General features: G+C 60.7%; 2 protein-coding genes and 1 long non-coding RNA gene across 5 annotated transcripts; 2 read left to right on the top strand and 1 right to left on the bottom strand.

The window, feature by feature from the left end:
- The first annotated feature begins 291 nt into the window (after window positions 1-291).
- Window positions 292-7878, top strand: FGF22 (fibroblast growth factor 22). Of its 2 annotated transcripts, none has more exons than XM_072845896.1 (3): window positions 292-609; window positions 4288-4391; window positions 4697-7878. In XM_072845896.1, exons 1-3 carry the CDS (start codon window positions 360-362, stop codon window positions 4886-4888), a joined length of 546 nt encoding a protein of 181 aa, XP_072701997.1. In that variant the 5' UTR covers window positions 292-359; the 3' UTR covers window positions 4889-7878. The 2 variants fall into 2 exon arrangements, with proteins under 2 accessions (XP_072701997.1, XP_072701996.1); XM_072845895.1 differs by having other exon boundaries at window positions 4694-7878.
- RNF126 (ring finger protein 126) lies at window positions 7855-16905 on the bottom strand. Of its 2 annotated transcripts, XR_012039628.1 has the most exons (10): window positions 16815-16905; window positions 13502-13560; window positions 11947-12010; window positions 11160-11401; window positions 10433-10501; window positions 10278-10347; window positions 9953-10046; window positions 9383-9498; window positions 8937-9149; window positions 7855-8044 (listed from the first exon to the last, which is right to left on the bottom strand). XR_012039628.1 is itself a non-coding variant. In XM_072845894.1 (9 exons), exons 1-9 carry the CDS (start codon window positions 16887-16889, stop codon window positions 9000-9002), a joined length of 939 nt encoding a protein of 312 aa, XP_072701995.1. In that variant the 5' UTR covers window positions 16890-16905; the 3' UTR covers window positions 7855-8999. The 2 variants fall into 2 exon arrangements, 1 of the variants encoding a protein (XP_072701995.1); XM_072845894.1 differs by having other exon boundaries at window positions 7855-9149.
- Window positions 14804-15765, top strand: LOC140643730 (uncharacterized). The gene is made up of 3 exons (XR_012039629.1): window positions 14804-15068; window positions 15162-15301; window positions 15490-15765. It is a non-coding gene; the product is annotated as an uncharacterized lncRNA (long non-coding RNA).
- Window positions 16906-20774: the final 3869 nt, after the last annotated feature.

Below are 20774 nucleotides of genomic sequence, written 5' to 3'. Positions count from 1 at the left end.
TTCCGGCCTCGAGCCCGGCGTGCCTCGGGCTGGGCTGCAGACGGACACCGCCCCCGGGCCCGCGGCAGCCCCGCGTCCCCCAGCCCGGCGCCCTGCGAGCGCCAGCGAGCGACCGGAGACAGGGACCGGGAGCGGCCGGGGCAGCCGTCGGGGCGCCGATTTATGACTGGAAGGCCCCGCCCCGCCGCCCCGCCCCACCCCACCCATTGGCCGCCGCGGCCCCCGCCCCGCCCCGCCCGCCCGCCGGCTCGCCCCGCGCTCGGGCCGCCCGCGCCGTCGGGGCCGGTCGCCGCCGCCGCGGCCATGGCCCATCGCCCGCCGCCCCGCCGCGCCCCGCCGCCCGCCCGCCGCCCGCCGCCATGAGGCGCGGGGGCCCCGCCGCCCTCGTCGCCTGCCTCGCCGGGGCGCCCGCCGTGCTGGCGGGGCCGGGGCCGGGGCCGGGGCCGGGGCCGGGCAGCGCTGCCTCTGGCGGCCGGCGGCCCCCCCGCAGCTACGGCCACCTGGAAGGCGACGTGCGCTGGCGGCGGCTCTTCTCCGCCACCCGCTTCTTCCTGCGCATCGACGGCGGCGGCGGCGTGGAGGGGACGCGCTGGAGGGAGCGGCCGGGCAGTGAGTGGGGCCGGCACCGGGACCGGGACCGCGACCGGGGAGAGCCGGGGCCTGGGGCCGCCCCCCCGCGGCCGCGCGGGGTCCCGCCGCTCTCCCACCCGCGGCGGGGGGCAGCCCAAGCCCGCCGGGGCGCCGAGGCTGCGGCAGAGGCGGGCGCTGCCGGGGCCGGGCACGGGGCCGAGGGCCCGGCCGGCGGCGGGCGGAGGCTGGACGGGGTCGCCCCGGGACGGCGGCGGGACCCCGCTGTGCCCGGCCCGGGGAGCGCCCGCAGCTCCTCCCGCCCAGCAAAAACCTCTGCCAAAGCGTCTCCTCCGGCCGGGCGGGAGCCGCTGTCGCCGCTGCCCCCGCTGTCGCCGCTGCCCCGCAGACGGCCGGCCGGGGCAGGCAGCTCGCTCCAGCCCGAGCGGCCCCTGCCGCCCTCGCCCCCGGAGCCCCTTTGCCGGGGTTTGCTGCCCGCCGCACTGCGGGAGCGAGGAGAGGTGCGCGGACAGCGGCGTGCTCTGGCCGGGGACCCGGTGCCGCTTTGCCAGCTCTGCCCAGCGCCTGGGGTGACCTGGGGGGTCCCTCGTCCCGCCTCGTCCTGCCAGCGCAGTCGGGGGGCTGCCTCCCCTGCCCTGCTTTTCGGGTTATCTTCATCCGGCACTGACTGGGGGGGATCCGATCGTTCCCTGTAAACCCACTGGGGAGGATAAAGGCTGAGGAGGAGGAGGAGGAGGAGGGACAGAGGGAGCTTCGGGGCGATGCTGGTCTCAGGACCGAGCATCTGTGAGGCTGGCACAGGAGAGCAGAGCAGCCCCGTCGGAGGGGACCGCAGAGCATCCGCTGCCTGCGGAGCGGGTCGGGGCTCGGCACGGTCTGAGGGCACACACGGACCGCAGGGAAACCCGCCACGCAGGGGCCCGGGTGGGCCCAGCCGCAGCCCCCGCCGCCGCACGCAGAGGGGGGCTCTCGCCGCAGCCTCCCCACGGGCTGCTCCTGCAGAGGGGCCCGGAGGGCTCACGGGGCCGGGCAGTGCATCCCGGGGGGGACGCAGAGGGCAAAGGCCGCGGGATGTCGGTGCTGCCCAGGCTGTGCTGCGATCGGGAGCTTGGGAACAAGCAGGCAGGATTAGGCCTTCCCCTGGGGCTGGGGCTGCGTCTGCTCCACCCTGCAGCCCTCGGGAGCTGCCGCGTGCGGCGGTGGGAAGAGGCGGCTGCGGAGGCCGGCACCGGGATCCCCGTGCCAGTGGAGAGGCTGCTCCCAGCACCGGGATCCTGCCTCGGCTCCGCGGCCGCCTGCTCCCACCCGGGCCCCCTCCAGGTGACAGCACCGTGGGTCCCGAGGGGACATGGCATCCGCGGTACGGCTGCAGCAAGGGCCAGGGCCGCAAGCCCAGCTTCAGCACCCATGGTATCAGCCCATTTTGGGCGCTGGGTCCCAGCCCCCTGTGACAGGGAAGGGGGCACCAGGCCGGCAGGGCAGCGGCTGGACAGGGTGGGGATGCTGGAGGCCTTGGGAAGGGGAGATGCCCGAGCATCCCCGGGGGGCCCTGGCAGGGCGTCGGGGCTTGGGGCGGGAAGGATGCTGCGGATGGGAGCAGCATCCCCCAGCCCATGTCCCAGCGGCAGCGGGGGCTGCCCTGTCTCCTGGCCAGCGCAGGAGGACGTCACCCGGCCGGCCATGGGACGAGGGAGCCCAGGGAACCCTCTCGCGGTGTCAGAGGCTGTCAGGAGTCCTGACCGGGCACGCTGCCAGCACGAAGCGCCCCAACACGTTCCCTCGGCCGTGTGGCAATGGGGCCTGGCAGGTGGAGCGGCTCCAGGCTGTCGCATGGGGCTTGCTCTGGTTATTGGTGTGGCAGATAACCTGTGCTTGGGCTGGGCTCGGGCTCTGCTCCTCAGCCGTCGCGGCAGCTGCCGGACCAGCCCTGCCAGCGGCTGCAGGGTGGCACGGGCTGTCCCAGGGCTTCTCCTGCCTTGAGCCCTGCATCTGCCCCAGCCTCCCTGGGACCCCGCTGGGGCCGAGGGTGCGAGACTGGGAGCACTGGGAGCTGCCTCCGGCTGCTGCGTGGCCCTGGGCTACTGCCCCGTGCCTGCAGGGGCCCGTACCCCTGTGCAGAGCCAGGCACTGGCCAGGCACCTGCGAGCAAAGCACGGCAGAGCCAGCCGGGGCGCTGGGAACAGCAACGGGGAGTTATTTTTAGAAAAGCAGAAGTCCTTTGTTATAAATAGCAGCAGTTCCAGACGGTGATCAAGTGGGATGGATTTGCAGGCATTCGCTCAGCCCTTCCCCACGGCTGCTGCTCATCAATGGCTTCAGTGGGACGGGCCCTGCGGGTGCTGGCGGGTGCCGGAACCGGGTGCTGGCAGCATCGCCGAGGCAGCTGAGCTGAAAATCTCCTTACACATGGCCCCAGGGAGCCAAACGCTCGGGAGCCCTCATGCTGCCCCGGTGCCATATCCACGCTGTCTGCTCCCAGCAAGGGCACGAGTGTCCCCAGGCAGGCGATGCCCAGGCAACGCCGCCTCAGCCGGGGGGTCGATGCCTGGTGAAAGCCCCTGCCCAGGGGCCGCAGCCCCCTGCACCGTGCGTGCCGCCTCCAGCCAAAGCCTCCGTGCATCCTCCTGCCCCATCCGGCCAGGGCAGCCCCGGGCAGCGGTGCCCGTGGGCAGCTCCTGCTGCGGCTCGCACCCTGCCCGCCGCCCTGCCTGCATCTCTGCCCACTGGAGATTCCTTCTCCCCGTCCCGTGGCCCGGTGGGCAGCAGGGCTGGCAGCGGCACTCGGCTGGCTGGGCGCTGGCGGGCGTGAGGCGGTGCAGGAATCCAGAGGCCCTGATGATGCTCTGGGTGTTTCCCCTCTCAGAGCCGCTGGTCCGACCACATGCCTTTCCCATTAGCGGCTGTGCCGGGAGCTCGGCGGCCGGGCACACGCACTCCAGCCCAGCCGTGGCCGGGCCCCACCGCAGCTTCACAGCCCAGCTGCAGCTGCCTCCCGGGCTCATCCCCACGTCCTGCGGCGCTGCCGCATCCCTCCTGCCCGCGGTCCCCGGCGCAGGGCCGCACGTCCGTGTTCGTGCCAGCCGGGCGATCGGCATCAGCATCCGTGGGCAGCGCCGTCCCGGCCACATTCCTGACCCCGCAGCCCTCTGCCCGGGTGCCTCCGTCCACCATAACGTGGCTGTGCGCCGTTGCTGCCACCCCCACGCACACTTTGCCCCGCAAGGGCCACGCCGGCCTCGGTGCCCTGAGCGCGTGGGGGGCCGGGCACCGCACGCGGCAGGTCGGGTCCCCGGGGCACCACAGGCGCGTTCGGGACGGATGCACGGGCGGAGCTGCCGACGAGGGTAGGATAAACGCGAGGTCGGCAGCGGGCAGAGGCTGACGGGTTGTTCCAGGCAAGCAGAGGTTGTGCTTGGCATCGCTCCCGTGCAGCCCAGCTCCTGGGAAGCAGCTGGGCCCTGGGGAGGAGAGGAGTAAAGATCAGATCCCCCCTGGATCAGAGATTCCCCCTCCTGCTCCCGGCTCAGGGTGCAGCCCTCGTTTCTGCCGTCCCTCTGGCTGCTCCGGCCTCGGGCGAGGGTCAGCGGCCCCGTCCCTTGGGGAGGCACTTTGCAGCCACAGACCCAGCGTCGGGGCAGGGCCCCTCGGGGAGGTCGCCCATCCTTCCCCGGCTCACCGCCGCGCTTCCCTGTCCCGCAGGCATCGTCGAGATCCGGTCGGTGCGCGTCGGCGTCGTGGCCATCCGGGCGGTGCACACCGGCTTCTACCTGGCCATGAACAAGCAGGGGAGGCTCTATGGGTCGGTAGGTCGGACGCTGCCGCCCGGGAGGGACCGGACCGGGGTCAGAGGCGCAGGGCAGAGCTGGAACGGGGGGTCCCAAATCCGCCTGGACCGGTGCCCAGGAGCGGGCTCCTGGTTTCCCACGCCCTGACCTGCTCCCACAGCGGGGGACTGCACCCACAGAGCCCCTCTGCCCTCCGGGGACCGGGAAGGAGCCGGGGTCCTGCCCTGCCCCGCTCTCGGGGTCCGACCCCGCCGGAGCAGGGCGACAACGGGCCCCGGCTGAGCGCAGCCGCCCCTCACCCCCTTCCCCTCTCCTGCCAGAAGGAGTTCAGCCCCAACTGCAAGTTCACGGAGCGCATTGAAGAGAACGGCTACAACACCTACGCATCGCTGCGCTGGCGGCACCGGGGCCGCCCCATGTTCCTCTCGCTCAATAGCAAGGGCAGGCCGCAGCGAGGGGGCAAGACGCGCCGGCAGCACCTCTCCACCCACTTCCTCCCCATGCTCGTCAGCTGAGCCCTGCGGGTGGCTCCGGACCGTCCTGTAGGAAAAAATGGAAAAAAGGGTTATTTTATTTATGTACATATCTATTTTTTTGCTATTTATTGTTTTATTTTTAAATGCACGGCGGAGGATGGATGCGGACGGCAGACGCTCCGGACGCAGCCTGCAGCCGCGCAGGGACACAGCTCTCCCCACCGTCCCGCCAAGGCAGAGCCGGTGCGGCGCAGCCCGGGGAGCACGGCCACCATGTGCTGGGGCCGCCGACGTCGTGCCCCCACCCACGCAGTCCGGACCAGGCGGCCGTCGCTCTGCTAGCGGTGTCTCTGCAGGGGCTGGGGCTGGGACGGAGGCTGCGGGGCTGGGATGTAACGGCAGGTCGTGTTTGTCTTGTGTCCAAGCACCCCTGGTAATTAAAGCTGTGTCGTGGTACGGAACGGGGAGAGTCTTGGAGCTTCGTGGTGGGCTTGGCTCGGGCCAGGTGGGGTTGGCTGTCCCGGGGTTGTGGCTGCAGCCACCAGTATCGTCCCTGCTGCCACCAGCCCGGCTGGTCCTCCACCGCGTCCAGCTCCTCATCGACCCACTCCCTCACCTGCACGTGCGGGTGGAGAGGCACCCAACCCAAAACCTAACCCGCAGGAAAACACAGCGATGGTTGTTCAGCGGCACAAAGGAGGGAGCAGGAAAAAGCAGCTGCTGGCGGGGGAGAGCCCGGACCCTGCGCTAGCACCGGAGCAAAGCACACGCACGCGTGACCCACAGCCAGAGTGGCACAGCTCCAGGAGGAGCATCCCCTGGGAGGTGCCAGGCTCTGTGCAGGGGACGCGGCCCCGGAGACCCAGAGGGACAAGGCATAAGGGGCGAGGGGTCGAGAGGGTCCCTGGTGCCGGACCAAGAGCCCGGTCGCAGTCGAGCGTCCCGCCGCAGCGGGCTGTGTGGGACCAGGCGCCGGGCAGCACCACAGGAGCTGGCCCGGACCCCTCGGGCAGATGCAGCCCCAGCCCCGGGGCTGCCGCTGGCTGGGGGGAGCTGGGACGCTGCTCCCCGCCCACGTGCAGACCCTGAGCATCATGAGCAGAAAGGACCAGACCCGCTCTGGGGACCCGTCCCCAGCAGGAGCACCTGGGCCACAGGCCGTCACTTATGCGGACGGTGCCCAATCCACGCCCTGGACCGAGACCCGAGGTGCGGCGGGGCAGCCAGCCTCCGGCCAGCTCCGGCCTCCCCGGGCCGCAGCCAGTGCCTCCGGGCTGGTCCTGCCCCTGCTCAGCCCAGCTCCGCTCCATCGTCCCCAGCAGAGATGGAGCCGGGAAGGCGGCTGGTGGCGAGGACCGGCCCCTTGCCCGCAGGGGAGCACGGCCAGAAATAGCACCTGCGCCTTGGCCTCCCGGCCAGGGCACGTTCCGGCACCGCCCTCCACGCCCGCCACGGCATCGCGGCCTGGTCACTTTGTCACGTCAGACGTGAGTGATGGCCCCAGCGAAAACCACCAAACTTGTTCCATTTCTTACCCAACCAGCTCCAAACAAGCCTGTGAGAGGGAACAGCCACCACCGCGGTGGGCACCAGCCCCGCCGGGACCCCCTGCCCGGTGGGTCAGCAGCCGCCACGCACCCACCACGGGCTTCGCTTCGCCCACTCGAAACCCACCCTGAGCACTGCTCACACGTCAGAAATCTCCCCCCGAGCTCCGGGGGAGCCGGGAACCCCGCACCGCAGCCAGCAGCTGAAACGTGGCAGGAGAAGGTTTTTCCAGGTCTCCCGGGCTGCGTTTCAGTGACTGAACAGCAAAGCCTTCCCTCTGTGCCCACCCAGCCGGTGGGCACACGCAGGCTCAGCCTCCCGAGCCCACGATCCTAGTGGCAGAAGCTTCTGGCTCAACCTCCGGCTGAGGATGAGCTATTAACCCTGATATACCAGTCCTGAGATAAACCCCCGTCCCGCAGGCACCCGCCCGCCGAGATGAAAGGCGCCGCTGGGCTGCCCTGGCTGCCCTGGCAAAGCCGAGGAGGAAAAACATTCCAGGAGGGTTGCTCAGCGCCGGCCGCACGGCCCCGGCAGGCTCGGCAAAGGCTGCTTGCCATCCGCATTTGGGACGTTTTCTCCAATGAACCTCCTCTTCTTTTATTCCAAAACGGCTCGAGAAACGCCAAACGAGCCGCCTGCCTTCCCCCTCCTACGGGGGGCACGGTCCCTTCCCAGACAGCTCTCGGGAGGAAGGGCCAGGTCCTCGGGCAAGACTGCTTTGGAAGCCGCACCGAAGCTCTGCTGGTGCCAGGACCTCGAGCGCCCGGGGGGGCCGGCGCGTTCCCCAGCCAGCTCACAGGGCCCCAAAAGCCGGAGCAGCACAGGGAGCCTCCCGCGCCGCCGAAGGCTCCGTCCGTCCCCCCCAGCAACCCCACAGGGGCAGGTTCCCCATCCGCTGCGCTGGCGTCTGCCGCAGCAAGGTCCCGACGCGCGGCCTGGCGCGCACGGCGCCGTCGCAAACACCCGGTTAACGGGTCAGGGAGACCCGCCGACTGCCCGCAGTCCCTGCGGCAGAAAGCGGCAGCAGCTGACAGGTCCCACGCCACCCGGGCCCGCGCTTCGCAGCAGCGTGCCACCGCCTTGCTCCTCCTGCCCGCTCTGCGCTGGGCTGTGCCGCAAAAGCCCAAGCAGAGCAGGAACCTCACCCCTCTCCCCACGCACGCACGCTCCCCTGAGGGCGTCTCCCACCCCAGGGTGCATCCCTGCCCCGTGCTCCTGACTGAGGCTTCTCCTGGAGCTGGCAGGGCTGCGCTGGAGATTCAGAATGACCAGACCAAAACTGAAGGCCCTTGGTGAGAGCACCCAGTGAAGCCAGGTTTTTGTCCCTCTCGTGCCTCCCGGCCCGGTCAGCACGGACACAGGCAGCAGGTAGGTCACTGCCCGCTCCGGTCACGTTCTTTTCATTCTCCAGCCTCCAGCTCCGTCACAGAAACTGAGTCAGAAACACACCTGGATATTTGTGTCTCTCTCCTTTTTTAATCAGCTGTATTTTAAGTAGCTTTGAAATACATTTTTGTCCAAAATGTTGTTTTTCCTGTATATTATTCGATCACAATGATATTTGGCTGGTCCTTCCTCTGATGCACGCCCAGTCCTGATGTCGACACAGTGGAAAAGTCCGCTCAGGCTGAGAGAAGGGCAGGACTGCAACAGGGAGAAGGTGTAAAAAATAGAAAAGACCAGGCAAGGATGCTTTCAGTTGCAATCCTGCAGCCAACCGCTCAACGATCTGCAGGCTGGCAACGCACGTACGGGTGCTGGTCACGTCAGAGTCTGGTGCCCGGAGCTCACAGCATGCCTGCGCTCGGCATGCAGGAGGGCTCGGACAAGCCCAGCCTGCCCTGGGGTGAAACAGGACGGCTCAGCACAGCAGTCTCCGGAGAGCTTACCCTGTAGTTTTCCTCAAATCATGCATAATGTCTCATTGAGCTGAAACGTCCGTTTATTTAACAGCAGTAATAATTTAAAATTATAAAAACCCTTTCAGTGTTGAGTATCAGAAGGGCGAGGTTATAAAGAAAAATAAATGGGACTTGAGATGGGGAAGGGAAGGGTGACGGGGTCTATTTCAAGAGTTCGTTTCTTCAGTGACAACTATGGGCCCTCCCCAGCTGGAGATCCTGGGAGGGAGGCAGTATCGTTACGCTTTCATTTTAAAGACTTCAATCTCCAAAGCACAAGAGATAGTATCCCAGGGGAGGAGGAGGAGCAAAAGAAATAAAGAAAGGAATCTCAAATTCAAAACCATACAAACAACCTTTCCATTCAGAATTGCAACCGCTAGCTCAGCACCTCAGGTTTCCCATCCGTGGAGCGCAGCAGCCTTTCACTGCAAGGGTTAAAAGTCCACGCGGCAAATGGATGTTTTTATCAACAGACAGAGCTCTTTCCCCCCCATCACAGAACTTGAGGCTTCTCATCTCTGAAGGACCCAGAGTCTCCGTGTCTTCAGAACTCAAAAGGGAATTCTGGGGGCGCTGCCTCCCCCTTGCTACCCTCCCCTCGCTCTGCTCTGGAAGCCCCTTTCGTTGCTTACGTTGGCTGGGGAGGGAGGAAGGACAATGGACAGGGCCCCAGGGACAGAGGGTTGGATTAAGATTCATGAGTTGTTCGATGAGTTTTCGTTACTTGGTGAGCTGGAGGAGGAGGAGGAGGAGGATGATGAGAAGTTCATCCCCGTGAGTCCTGGGGGGTTTGTGGCAGTGTTTTGTCCACTTAAGCTTTTCCGGCACACAGGACACGTGTCATGCTTTGGAGAGCAGACAAAAACAAAACAAGAAATGTGGGAAACAGGATTAGAAACACGATACGGGAGCAGCACTCAAGGAAAAGGCTAGGATGACACTCCTTCCTCTGATCAAAGGCTGCTCATGCTTAGGCCTCATCATGGAGGTATGAAAATATTCACAGAGGAGGACAGTACCACCAGAAAAAACACCCAAGTGCTGCAAAACCCAAGTCACCCACTCAGCCGGCACTAACCTGTTCCAGCCAAGGGACTATACAGCTGTTGTGGAATAGGTGATTGCAAGGTAACTGTCGGACATTTTCACCGACTGTATAGTCTTCTTTACACACAGGACACTCTAACCCAGAATCTGTATCATAAAGGGAAAGCAAAACACAGCTAAGCAACAAAAGAACGAACGACACTCAAAGCACCCGACCCGGGATCCCATCACCTTTTCCCCTTCCCCCCACTGCTGCTTCCTCCCTGCAGAACGGAAAGCTCGTTGCTCTGTGGTTCCTACCACCATCACCCCACCTCTCGCTGCCCTGGGTTTGCTTCATTGTTCCCTTCCCTTCTGCCTTTTCATCTCTATCCACGCTGAACTCTTCAGAACAGTTTGCCTCCCTAGGGCAAATCCATCCAGTCTACGCTGCTCTTTTTTTTTCTGTGAGTATAACAGAGCAATACTTCAGCTTTCTCCCCTCTTTGAAATGTTTTAGGCCTTGAAGGTACTAGCAGACAAAATTAAAATCCCAAGAAAACGTTACACAGAACTTTCACAGAGCTCTTTGCGAACGATTCCCTGGAGGAGATATACGTACCTACGTGTTCCTGTGCGATCTGTATGGTAGGGAGGGCCTGGATCTTTTCTTTGTCTGCTGGCGGCGGTCCAGTGTTTTCAAACTGATTTAGTAACTGAAAAAAACAATAGGCCACAGAAGGCAGAAAGAAGATATGAGCTCAGCAGCACACAGAATCTGTTCGTTTATTGACCCAGGGCACTTGAACCCTGCATCGCCTGCACCGTGGACCTCCTCTCCCATGTCTGCACCTTCAGTGGCTTGCCCCCCTGCATCACAACAGCGGCTGGCAATTTTGCAACACTGCACAAGAGCACGGGAGGCTCCACGATAATGCCGATTTTACCTGTGTAATAATTGCATCCAAGCCGTTGGCACCCCATGCGTAGTCCATTGGATTTGAATGCAAGACTCCCCTGTAAGAATAAGGGCAACAATTAAATTCGGCTGGGAGTACGAACAAGAACACTGTCAGAAAGAGCAGTACATCTTCCAACTCACCAAGGACCTAGTCCTAGGTTTGGTATTGTTGTAGGTGCAATAATTCCATTGACCAGCTGCTGGATAATTCTGAAAGACAAGAAAACCAGGATTATGTAAGAATTAGTGTCTGCTAACTCCCAGCCCAGAAACAAGACATAGAAGGAGTGGCTAAATACTGTTGCATCAACAGAGGGAAAAGGAAAAACATCCTGTAGCAATGGCATCTTATGAACTGATTATTAATTGGCAAACAGAAGTTTCAATATTTTATTTGTAAGGGGATAATTTCTGACAAAGATGGCAAGTGGCTCTCCAGGATGCAGTTAAAGGAACATTAGTCTCGTTGCCCACTGTTTTCTCTCGTTTCCCCTCACACTGAGGACAACATTTTGGTAATACCTGGTAATGACCAGGGAACGCTTTAATCGCAGGTTTAACAGTCAGAACTCCCAGCCACACCGTAGCCCACACCTCTGTGCTCAGGTGAAATGGCCCCTCTAAACTCAAGGCAAGAGCTTGCCAACAGCCGCAGGCCCAGCTGAAGCCTGACCATCCAGCAGCGCGAGTTCATGGGGCAAAGCTGGGCACCCACGGAAGAGTCGCACTGGACAGCTGTGCTCAGGAGCAGTCTTTAAGAGTCTGCTCCTCAAACTGATGAGGACAAGGGACGGGCTGATTTTCAGCTAACTCTCATCAGTGAAAAATAACGGGGCTTCCTCCACAAGAACCTGGCAATTGTTCTCACCCTTCTAGCGTGGGAACTCCCTCGTGCCTGCCAGCGGCACGGCGTGTGGCAAGACGGGCTCGGGGCTGCCTCGCACCGTATCGATGCCGAGACTGATGCTCTCGCTCCCTCCGGTTCTCAGAGTCCCTGTTGTCTTCTGACTGCACATTGGACCCGAACGGAAACTCAAAGCTGTCATCAAAGATCCCGAAGGCAAATTGGCCATAGCCCTGTGGCAAGGTGAATAAGTGCTGATCCACGTTCTGGGAGGGAGAGAGTTCAGGGAACAGATTGTAACGAGGAGAGAAACAGCTCTTAGCTTCCACACCTGGTATATTCTCAGCCTTCCAACAAAGACTAGTCTCTTCGGATCCCCAGCAACTCACAAGCCTTGGCTGACACAGGTGGATCAGTGCACTCTCAGAAGGAGCTTAGTGAGGAACAGGCACAGACTGAAACTATGTATGAAGGTAAGAAATAACTGCAACTTCCCTGGTTTCTCTTTAGCTGCTGCATGTAACTGCTGCCTTTTAAGCTGAGGCTACTGCATAGCAACACACCCAGACAGCTCACCAAATCCCAGCTTAGCCCCCTCACAACAAGAATAAGCTACAAGTGATGGTCCTATTAAAAACATGCAGTAAAAATATGACGTGCAGAGATTTCAGGAGCAGCACGTGGATTATATTAATACTTCCTTTCCTAAATTTTGTCATAATCCGGGGAACATTCAAATGATGTACTAATGGAAAAACACTTCAATTCAATGGCAAAGCAGACAGTGTTGGAAGAGATAGAGAGGACTTACCTCAAAAGGATGCCTGCTCTGATCACTGGTTGACGTAGAGGAACTGGTCTCATTGTCAGCGTTCCTGTGAAGAATGAAGAGCACTGGTAAGCCTCGGAAGGGTGCTACGAAAAGATTTTCCCAGCAGCAAGAGGAGACACCACGGCTGCATGGTAACAGCACACAGGAAGTGATCGATTCAGTTTTGTGCTGAGCCAGAGCTCGAAGGGACCTCAGAGGTCTGCTCGCCTTCCCTTCCGCCCTGGGGCAGGCTCAGCTCCGTACAGAAACTAGTCTGCCCTCAGCTGCTGTTTTTCTAATTGTTCATATCAATTTTCATTTTTCCCTCCCTGCAACTTTAATTTTCCCACATCTTCACCCATCTCTCCCCACCCTTTTAGATTCCGATTTCATGAAGCTACAGAGAAGTGGCTGAACCACGATGTCAAGCAAGGATCCCCCACACAATCCACCTCAAACAAATCAGCTAATCCTCTGGAGCACCAGGAAGAGAAGACTTAAGGTACAAACCCTGATCACTATGACCCAAACATGCTTAAGTCTAATCTTGAATCAAAGGAACTTCTCTATTGCAGAGGCATGTGACCAAATGGGACAGATTATTAGGAAAACTCTTAATGCTGTTAGGCTTCTGCTTTGAGAGCGCTGCAGGAACATTTACTGCTCAGTATCCAGGTCTATGCTTTGACATTCATGGTAACAATAAACTGAGGTTCAGAGATTACGCGACTCTCTCAAGGTCACAGCAAATCACCAATACAGTTAGGATTAGCCAGGATTGATTTTCAGCCTCTAAGGTTGGTGCAGTCAGACCAAACGTCACCTTGTCGGTAGAGAAACCTCAGTCTGTAAAGACCACCCCTCTCAGCAGGCAGCAACACACGCCTGGCACACCCCCGTGCAGCCCAGCGTGCCCTCGCACCGCACGCCTGCCAGCACGCTGCCTGTCCCGAAGCCAGTCACAGTCAAGGGCCGGCCAACCTGTCTGAAACATTTTAAGACATTTCTCCTACTCTTGCCCGTTCTGACTCTGCCAGAGTGCAGTCCCACTACTGAGTCAGCAGTAAAGCACGTGAATGCAGATCTCAGCCGCTCCAGTGCAGAGTCCAAAGTCTTAGTCAAAATGTTTCGCCGTTAGTACTCTAAACTAAGTTATTAAATGATACACTGAAGCATACATACACTCTCCATTCCACAGATTCCTCTCTCACGGGGTTATCTCTGCTCTGGTGGCTCAAACCAGTTCAGAGCTACCACGTGCCACGGGGAGAGCCTCTCCACCGCTTTTTTTTGTTTGTTTTAAACCAACCCATTTCTCCCCTGCCCTTTACCAGCAATGGATGACACTCACCATTCCCATGGCTGATTTACTTGTAGATGCAAACTATGCAAATTAAGCACTCTCTACCCACAGTGAGGAAAGATGAGCCAAATATTGGGCAGAAGTAGTAAAAATGGTGTATTTAGTATCCAACATTGCCTTTTAACTAGAAAAAGGAAAAGAGCAAAGCAGACTGAGTTCATTCCAGCAATAGCCTTTGGGGCAGCACATTACCTTGGCTCTTCAGGAAGTTCTTCAATAAAACCAGATTCACACCGTGGGCAAATATAGTCCTACAGGAGAAGGAGAAATACTGAATGAGGAAAAAAAAGTGGTACATAAAAGCTGCAAAGAGTGCCTTCAGTGTGATGGGGTGGAAGAGAAGAGTCCTGCAGCCCATCGTCCCAAACACATGCCACGATTACAGAGCCAAAAAGACCCCAAACCACTGATACTTGCCTTCACCAGACTAGTGAGGCAAATTGTTAAGCTGAGCCTGTTTGGAACTTGGCTTTAGAAAAGATTTAGATAACACTAATTAATCCCCAGTATAGACAAAGCATTAGATAACATCTGATGTAGTTCTGGGTGAAGTGAAAGCAAAACCACCGGCCTTCCCAGAAGAGCGGCACTCAAACTCTAGTTTTTAAATAGCTGCGTGTTTTGGGGGCCTTCCCCCACCTCCCTCAAGGGGCCAAACTGCCCCAATGAAAGACACAAGGAGGGAATTGCAGCACGGGCTAATGACAGTGTCACTGTCGCTTAGGAAGGGCTGAATGGAAAGCTGTTACTAATGTAGCCTGGGGTTCACACCGCACAGAGGTCAAGGAGACACAAGAGGGTCATTCTGCAACACACAATACCAGAACTTTACACTCCCACGCTCAACGCTCATTACAGAAAGCCACTGCCACCCTTGTAGCCTTTAACACTGAAGACTGAATATGCTGGGATAAGCAGCCCGTGTGTGCAGAAGCAGGATTCCTCAGGAGTTTGCCACAGTCACTTTTCCTCACGATTCCTAGTGTTAGTGAAGAATTTATACTCCACAACCATACTGCCCTAGCGACCAGCAGCCCAGAACGCTTAAGATCCTGAAAGGAAATTACTTCACTTTGCAGTGCTTGAGAAGAAGCAGCACCACACAGCACCGCCGAGTCAGAAGAGGAAGCGTCAGACCTCGTACCTAACCCCAACCACGACCGAGGCAGAACAACCACCGCGGGCAAACACAACCGCTCAAAACCCCGCGCTGGCAAAGCCAGGCTCAGCATGGAAGAAATTTAAGAGCTTCTAAAAATACTGCTACTTCCCTTTACTATTGCTACGTTCAAATTGGCACAGGCCCTTAAACAAAGTCAATGGATTCCCCAAAAGAGGAGAGGATGCCAGCCACGCGAGCTTGCTCCGATAAGACATCTGGGATCGCTCCTCCAGCCGCTGCAGGAAAACTTGATAAGGCCCGAGCACAAGGCAGCAACACCAGCGATCCACTCAACGCTGCCCCTGCCTGCCCAGCAAGATAAGGAAGCAGCAAACACCAAGACATAGAAACAGACTCAGAGAAGTTGCTGCTCCCTCTTCTGCGCAGGACTCTTTAGATTTGCGATTGTGAAATAACTGGGTCTACGCAATTTACACAATGTTTGATTTCAAGACCATTTCTACACCATCCAAATTCTTCTCAAAGTGGGTTACCAACACACGGGAACTCCTGTGCCGAACACAGAAAATCAGATGAATTGCCCCTGCCTCTGAAACATCCCCATACTCTTTTACTTTCCACCAGTACGCCACTGGGGTAAGTTTTTACAGTAGCCACACTCAAGCAGTGAGCAACTTACTCCTCTCAACTCTGTTATTTAAGAGAGGCTTTTTTTCTGTGTGCTTACAGACAACTCTGAACACAGGGATCAGCAAATTCCTCTGCAGCTGGAACAGCACAAATGTCAAAGTTTGTTGTTTCTCAGGCTGTTTGAATCACTCCTTTCGCAGCATATGCTACGGTATCTCCAGTAGCTCGGTCTGCAAACGGTAAGTGAAACCGAATGAACTTGGACCCCCAAACCTAAGTTCATTAACTAGCAATTAACTAGACCTGAATCAACAAAAGAAGTGGCCCGCTCTCTACCAGAGTTCCGTGCATTCACTACCAGATGTGCTCTGCTGGCACAAACGCAGCACGGGGTGTTTCAACAAAAATAAACGACCGATATTTCTAGGTTACAGCCTTCAGCTCCCGAGCCACTTTCTCCAGCCCGTCTATGTATTTAGCAGGAGCACCATCAAGAATTTTGTCCTTACACTTAAATACCAGCTGTGAGACTTACCAGCAAGGCCTACCCTCACCTAACCAGAAAGACCGACCGAGAGGGCGAAAGGACAAACAGCGCGTCACAAAACCAAACTGTCGGCCAAGTCTAATCAACCGTGGCAGAGAGACACCGATGCTCACAATCGGGGACTTCTAAAATTCAATAAACATTAACAAAAAGCAATGCCTTATTCTGACAAGACGCTGTGAAAAGTTTCAGGACAAAGAGAGACCGGTGGGATCCTTCGAATCGAATGTAACATCTCGCAACATTCGGCAGGCGATCGACAGAAAATCTAGCCGTGGGCCACCATGATGTTTTAGCCAGTTCCTTTCCAACAGCCAACGCTCCTTTTCTACCTCTACCCACACCAGAAAAATATGACTCCTTACAAGTACGGGTTTTACTCAGCGCTTAAAGCACATCTGCTCACGCGCTGCACCTCGCCTACAAAGCACTTCTGCATTAGTGAGTGGAAACAGTGCGTACGTATCATCTGGGCACTTGCCTACGTCTTAGATATTATCACCCATGAGGCTTTTCTCAGGCTCATTTAAATCCTACTGAAAGAGACAAAAAAGAAACCCCCTCATCGCCCCACAGAGCTTCGCTTCGCTCCGGACAGAGCGGCGGGGTTACGGTGCCTGGGCCGAGGGGATGTCACGCCATTTCAGCCGGGGGTGCGGGAAGCCGGGGCTGGGCCGGGGCTGGGCCGCTGCAGGTCGGGCCCACCGCCCTCAAACCCGCCCCGAGGCACGGCCGGAGCCCACGGCCCACCGCGGCCCCGCAGAGAGCCGCGCCGGGCCACCCCGCCCGGGCCGCCCCCGCACCAGGCCGAGCAGGGCGGAGGGCCGCTCCCGCCGCGCCGCCCCCGGCTCCACCAGCTGCTTCCCCTCGGCCGGGGGCGCCCCGTTTCCCCCAGCGCCCCCATTTCCTCGCTCCGGAGCCCCCCCCCCCGCCCCTCCTAACGCCCCCCCGAACCCCAACTGCCACACGCGGAACCGCCCACCCCCACAGCGCTCACCCTCTCCCCTCCTAACACCCCCCCCCGCGCCCTGCTCCCCACCCCGAGCCCCCCGCCTCGGTCCTCCCCGCCCTGAGGGCCCGGCCCCCCCTCAGGCCCCCGGGCCCCTCAGGCCTCACCCCACGTGCCCGACCCGCCGGACCCCCACCCGCCCCCGGCCCGCGCCCCTGGCTCCCCCACGCTCCGCCAGACCCCCACCCCCGCTCACGGGCAGGCGCGGGGCGATCTCGGCCGAGCAGCAGGGGCAGAAGAACCGGCCCGGTTGCGGTGAAGCCTCCGCCATCTTACCACCCCCCCCCGCCGCCTCACCCCGCCCCGCCCAGCGACGCGCGGCGGAGGACGACGGCGGCCGAGCGGGGGCAAGAAAGGCAGAGGCGGGAGAAAACGCAGAAAAGAAGGGGCGGGGGGGAAACGCTCCGGGGAGGCGGGGCTGAGGGGCGGGGCTTAATGGAGGGGCGGGGCTTGTGGTTTATAAGGCGGGCGGGCGGGCGCGGCCGCCATTTGTGTGGCTGGGGGCGGTGAAGGCCGGGCCTTCGCGGGGCCCCGGGCTCCCGGCCATCACCGCCCCCGGCCCCCTTTTAGTCCCTCGGGGCTGTGGGCCCGCCGTACCGCGGGCTTAGAGAGCTGCCTGGGTCTTCCAGGCACCTCACGGCCTGCTTAGAGCAGTGTGGGGAGGGAGCAGCCCTGAGGGAGGAGGAGGAGGAGGCTGCAGCTGAGACCTGCCCAGTCTGTCCCCTGGATTTGTTCCTATTCCTGTGCGCTTTTTTTGTTATTATTATTTTTTTAATATAGTTACGGGAAGGGGCCTTTAAAATTATAGCTCAGAAATTGAATGATTTTTTTTTTAAAGAGGAAAAAAAGAGATGGGGAGAGATTGAGCCCTGCAAAAATAAAGACAAAATGGTTTTCCAGTGAAAATGCATGATTTGCTTAAAAAAAGTAGCAATAGCCACAAAGGAACGTGAATGTTGAATTCCAGCAGGAATCTCTCAAGCGGGGTGTTTCCCCCCAGATCCCTCCGCAGGCGCTGGCCCGTGCCGGCGAGGTTTCGGGGGGCTGGCGATGGAGTTTGCTTTTCAGGGTCCTTGGGTGACTCGGAAAGGGGCCGGGGGCCCGGGCGCGGCCCCCCCGGCTTGGGAGCGTGCTGGGAATCCCGCGCGGGCCGAGCTGGAGCCCGGCCCGATCCCGAGGCTGCGGCTTTTGGGGGGCGCGGGGTCTGCGAGGCCCCTGCCGGGGTCCCCGGCACCAAGGGCCGGCGCTGCGGGGTTTGGGGGCTTCTGCATGGTGAGGTTGGGGGGCTTGGGGGTTTCTGGGCGGCGGGATTTTGGGCGGCAGGGCTTCGGGATTTGGGGGTTTCTGGGCGGCAGGGCAGCGGGGTTTTGGGGGTTTCTGGGCTGTGGGGTTTGGGGGTTTCTGGGCGGCAGGACGGTGGGGCTTTGGCGTTCCTGGGCAGCAGGGCTGTGGGGTTTTGGGGTTTCTGGGCTGTGGGGTTTGGGGGTTTCTGGGCAGCAGGGCTGCGGGGTGCCTGCTGGCCCGTGGCACCAGACCCGCTTCCAGCAGGTGGCATCTTCGGGCCAGGTTTTGCTACTCCGGTGATGGAGCTTTGGGTGATGGAGCTTTCGGTGGTGGAGCAGGCTGGGGAGGGATTTGTGAAGCAGCTCCCGAGTCCTGGAAAGCAAAAGCTCAGGGACGCTCCCTCCGAAGGTCTCCCCTCCCTGTGCGTGCTGGTGGACGGGGCGCAGGGGACAGGGGACAGGCGCTGTGAACTGGGTGCTGGTGGGAAACGGCCGCGTAACGGCTCGGTAACTGGTCAGCGACTTCTGGAAGGGGTTGGTGATTGTGCAGAAATTGCAGCTGTGGGACAAATTGGCAGTCGTTTAGTCGCTGATTGATGATCCCAGCTGTTGATAAGACACGTTAGCAATTATTTACAACCGATGAGGAAACTGCTACCGAGTCCTGCAACTCCTTTATTCGGGAGGTGGGTCTAGACAGCCCGGCGTGGCCCAGCCCTGGAGCCAGACGGAGCCCGGCTGCCCGCAGAGCAGAGCCCGTGGCCGTGGCCAGGGCATTTCACACCCTGGAGGGAAGTTCCCTTCCACGCTGAGGACGTGGATGCGTTTCTCCTTGCCCTGTTTCATGGTTGGAGGACAAGTTGCCACTTGATCAAATGGGTGCTGGGTGCCTGTGGGATGGGGAGGGAAGGATCCGGCTCCACTGACTTTGTCCCTCTGGAATTCCCTGACGCAGGAACTGCGGAAGCTGAACGTGGCAACACTCGTCGGGATGCAAATGGCAATGGATATGAATGCACGTGGAGATAAGGGCAGGCAGGGTGGCCTGTGCCCTGCCGCCCCAACACCTCCAGCACGCAGCAGTCGAGAAGAGACCCCCCCGAGCCCCTCGGCTAATTGGGACGTGTTTGCGCAGGGAGAGGCGGCTCGGGGCGAGGACCCTCCGTTGCAGGACCACCTTGTCCCTGGCCTCGGGGAGCCCGGGCACGTAGAAGCTCCTTGTTAGGGCTGCGGCTCCTCCAGCACTCAGCCTGTGCCCCCCGACCTGCAGCCTCGGGGCTCGTGCAGAGTCCCCTGCCCAGACCTCGACCCTCCGCATCCCTGATGCTGAACGTGGAGAGGGGATCCCACCTGAGAGCCCTTCTCCAGGGCTCGAGGTTCCCGCTGCCCCCGGCAGCCCCGTGCCCTGCCTTCGGCCCCGGCCACAATCCCTCCCCGCAGGGGACACGGGGGTGCCTGGGTAGACGCATCCCGTCTCTGCCGTCGGTCTGGCAGGGGCTGCGCACCCCAGGAATCGGGTTTATGGACTTGGCTGTCCCCTGCCTGCCCACTGCCTCCAAGGGAGCCGGGTCTGCTTGGGAGCAAATTTGAGTCACCCTGGGAAGCCAGCGGCCGGGAGGATTTTCCCACGGTGCTGCAGAAAGAAGCAAACTGCACCCTCTTCCGAGAGGACTGACGAAGAGGTGACACCTCCCGAATTAGTATCGATTCATCGTTAGACAGAGCCTGCTCCGCAAGCAGCTGGGCGGGCAAAGTGGCCATCCCCGCTCGGGGAAAGCGGAAGGGAAAGAGGGAGGGTTTTGGCCAAGGGCAGCAGAAAATATCCTGGGCCTGTCATTGTCCGGGGGGACGGGATGGGCTGGGAGGCTCCTCCAGCAGCTCTGAGTCGCGATCCCACCTGGGCTATGCTGTGAAGGGGGACGCGTGCCCCTCTGCGATCCCTGAGCGGGGCTCACAGGAACCCATGGGTGCATTGGCCTCTGCCACAAGATCTGCGGGTGCTTGGGAGCAGAGGCGGATGGGGCTGGGGGTCCCCCCAGCCAGCCGGGGCTTGGTGCAGAGCCTGGCCAGGGCGGCAGCTCGGGCTTTGCAGGAAAGGCAAAAAAAAAAACCCCGGTGCTGCTCTGGACCGTGCCGGTGTCAGGAGGAGGGGAGCGGTGGGTGCCACGTGGGAGCTGCCCGAGGTCGTGGTGCCCTGCGCCGTGGTGCCCGCCGGCCCCGGGGCAGGGATCGTTCCCTTCAGCCTGTGCAGATGCAGCGGAGGTTAGTCAGGGCCCGCTCCCGCAGCACCCAGCGCTGCCACTCGCATCGCCCGGGCCATGGGTGTTGGCGATGAGCTCACGTCCCGAGACGTTACTTAATTCAGACAGTGCCACCGTGCCAGGCGCTGGCGGGGGGTGGCTGCGGGCTGCGGTGGTGCAGCTGCCGGCGGGCTGCGGCACGGGCATGTGTGCGTGTGCATGCACGCGCCCCGAGCACACGGTCTCAGCGGGAGCCAACGCGCCGTACGGCCAGACACGCGCCGTACGGCCAGACTCGCCCCGTGGCACCAGCCGGGTGCAGGCACGGCACCAGCTGCGCAGGGTCTGGTTGCCATTGTGCCCCGGTGGTCAGCCGCCAGAGGAGCCGGCCCCACGTCGGCGTGTCCTGCAGGGAGCACTGAGGCTCCGGGTAAATTCTGCCAGTTTGCTGACACGGGATCTGCAGCGTTCAGATAAACCCAGACGTGCAGGTGTTGCTGCACGCAGCCGTGGCATTGCATGGGCGTGATGCCGATGGCGTTCCCCCTCCGTCGGCACCACGCTCGTTGTGCTCTGCTGAAGCCTGGGGTCTCTGGCTCGTCGTGTTTCGTATCGATGAGCACGGAGGGATGG

The sequence above is a fragment of the Ciconia boyciana genome, chromosome 24 (genome assembly GCF_034638445.1).
Source record: "Ciconia boyciana chromosome 24, ASM3463844v1, whole genome shotgun sequence".
Taxonomy (NCBI): Eukaryota; Metazoa; Chordata; class Aves; order Ciconiiformes; family Ciconiidae; genus Ciconia; species Ciconia boyciana.
Note: the sequence above shows the minus strand (reverse complement) of the source record. Positions and strands in the feature narration are given on the sequence as shown.

Coding starts and splice junctions, on each gene's coding strand:
- RNF126 (XM_072845894.1), bottom strand. CDS start 16,889: ATGGCGGAGGCTTCACCGCAACCGGGCCGGTTCTTCTGCCCCTGCTGC. Junction 10,348..10,432: donor AACCTAGGACTAGGTCCTTG/GTGAGTTGGAAG, acceptor TTATTCTTACAG/GGGAGTCTTGCATTCAAATC. Junction 9,150..9,382: donor TAGTCCCTTGGCTGGAACAG/GTTAGTGCCGGC, acceptor TGCTCTCCAAAG/CATGACACGTGTCCTGTGTG.
- FGF22 (XM_072845895.1), top strand. CDS start 360: ATGAGGCGCGGGGGCCCCGCCGCCCTCGTCGCCTGCCTCGCCGGGGCG. Junction 610..4,287: donor CTGGAGGGAGCGGCCGGGCA/GTGAGTGGGGCC, acceptor CCTGTCCCGCAG/GCATCGTCGAGATCCGGTCG. Junction 4,392..4,693: donor AGGGGAGGCTCTATGGGTCG/GTAGGTCGGACG, acceptor CTCTCCTGCCAG/AAGGAGTTCAGCCCCAACTG.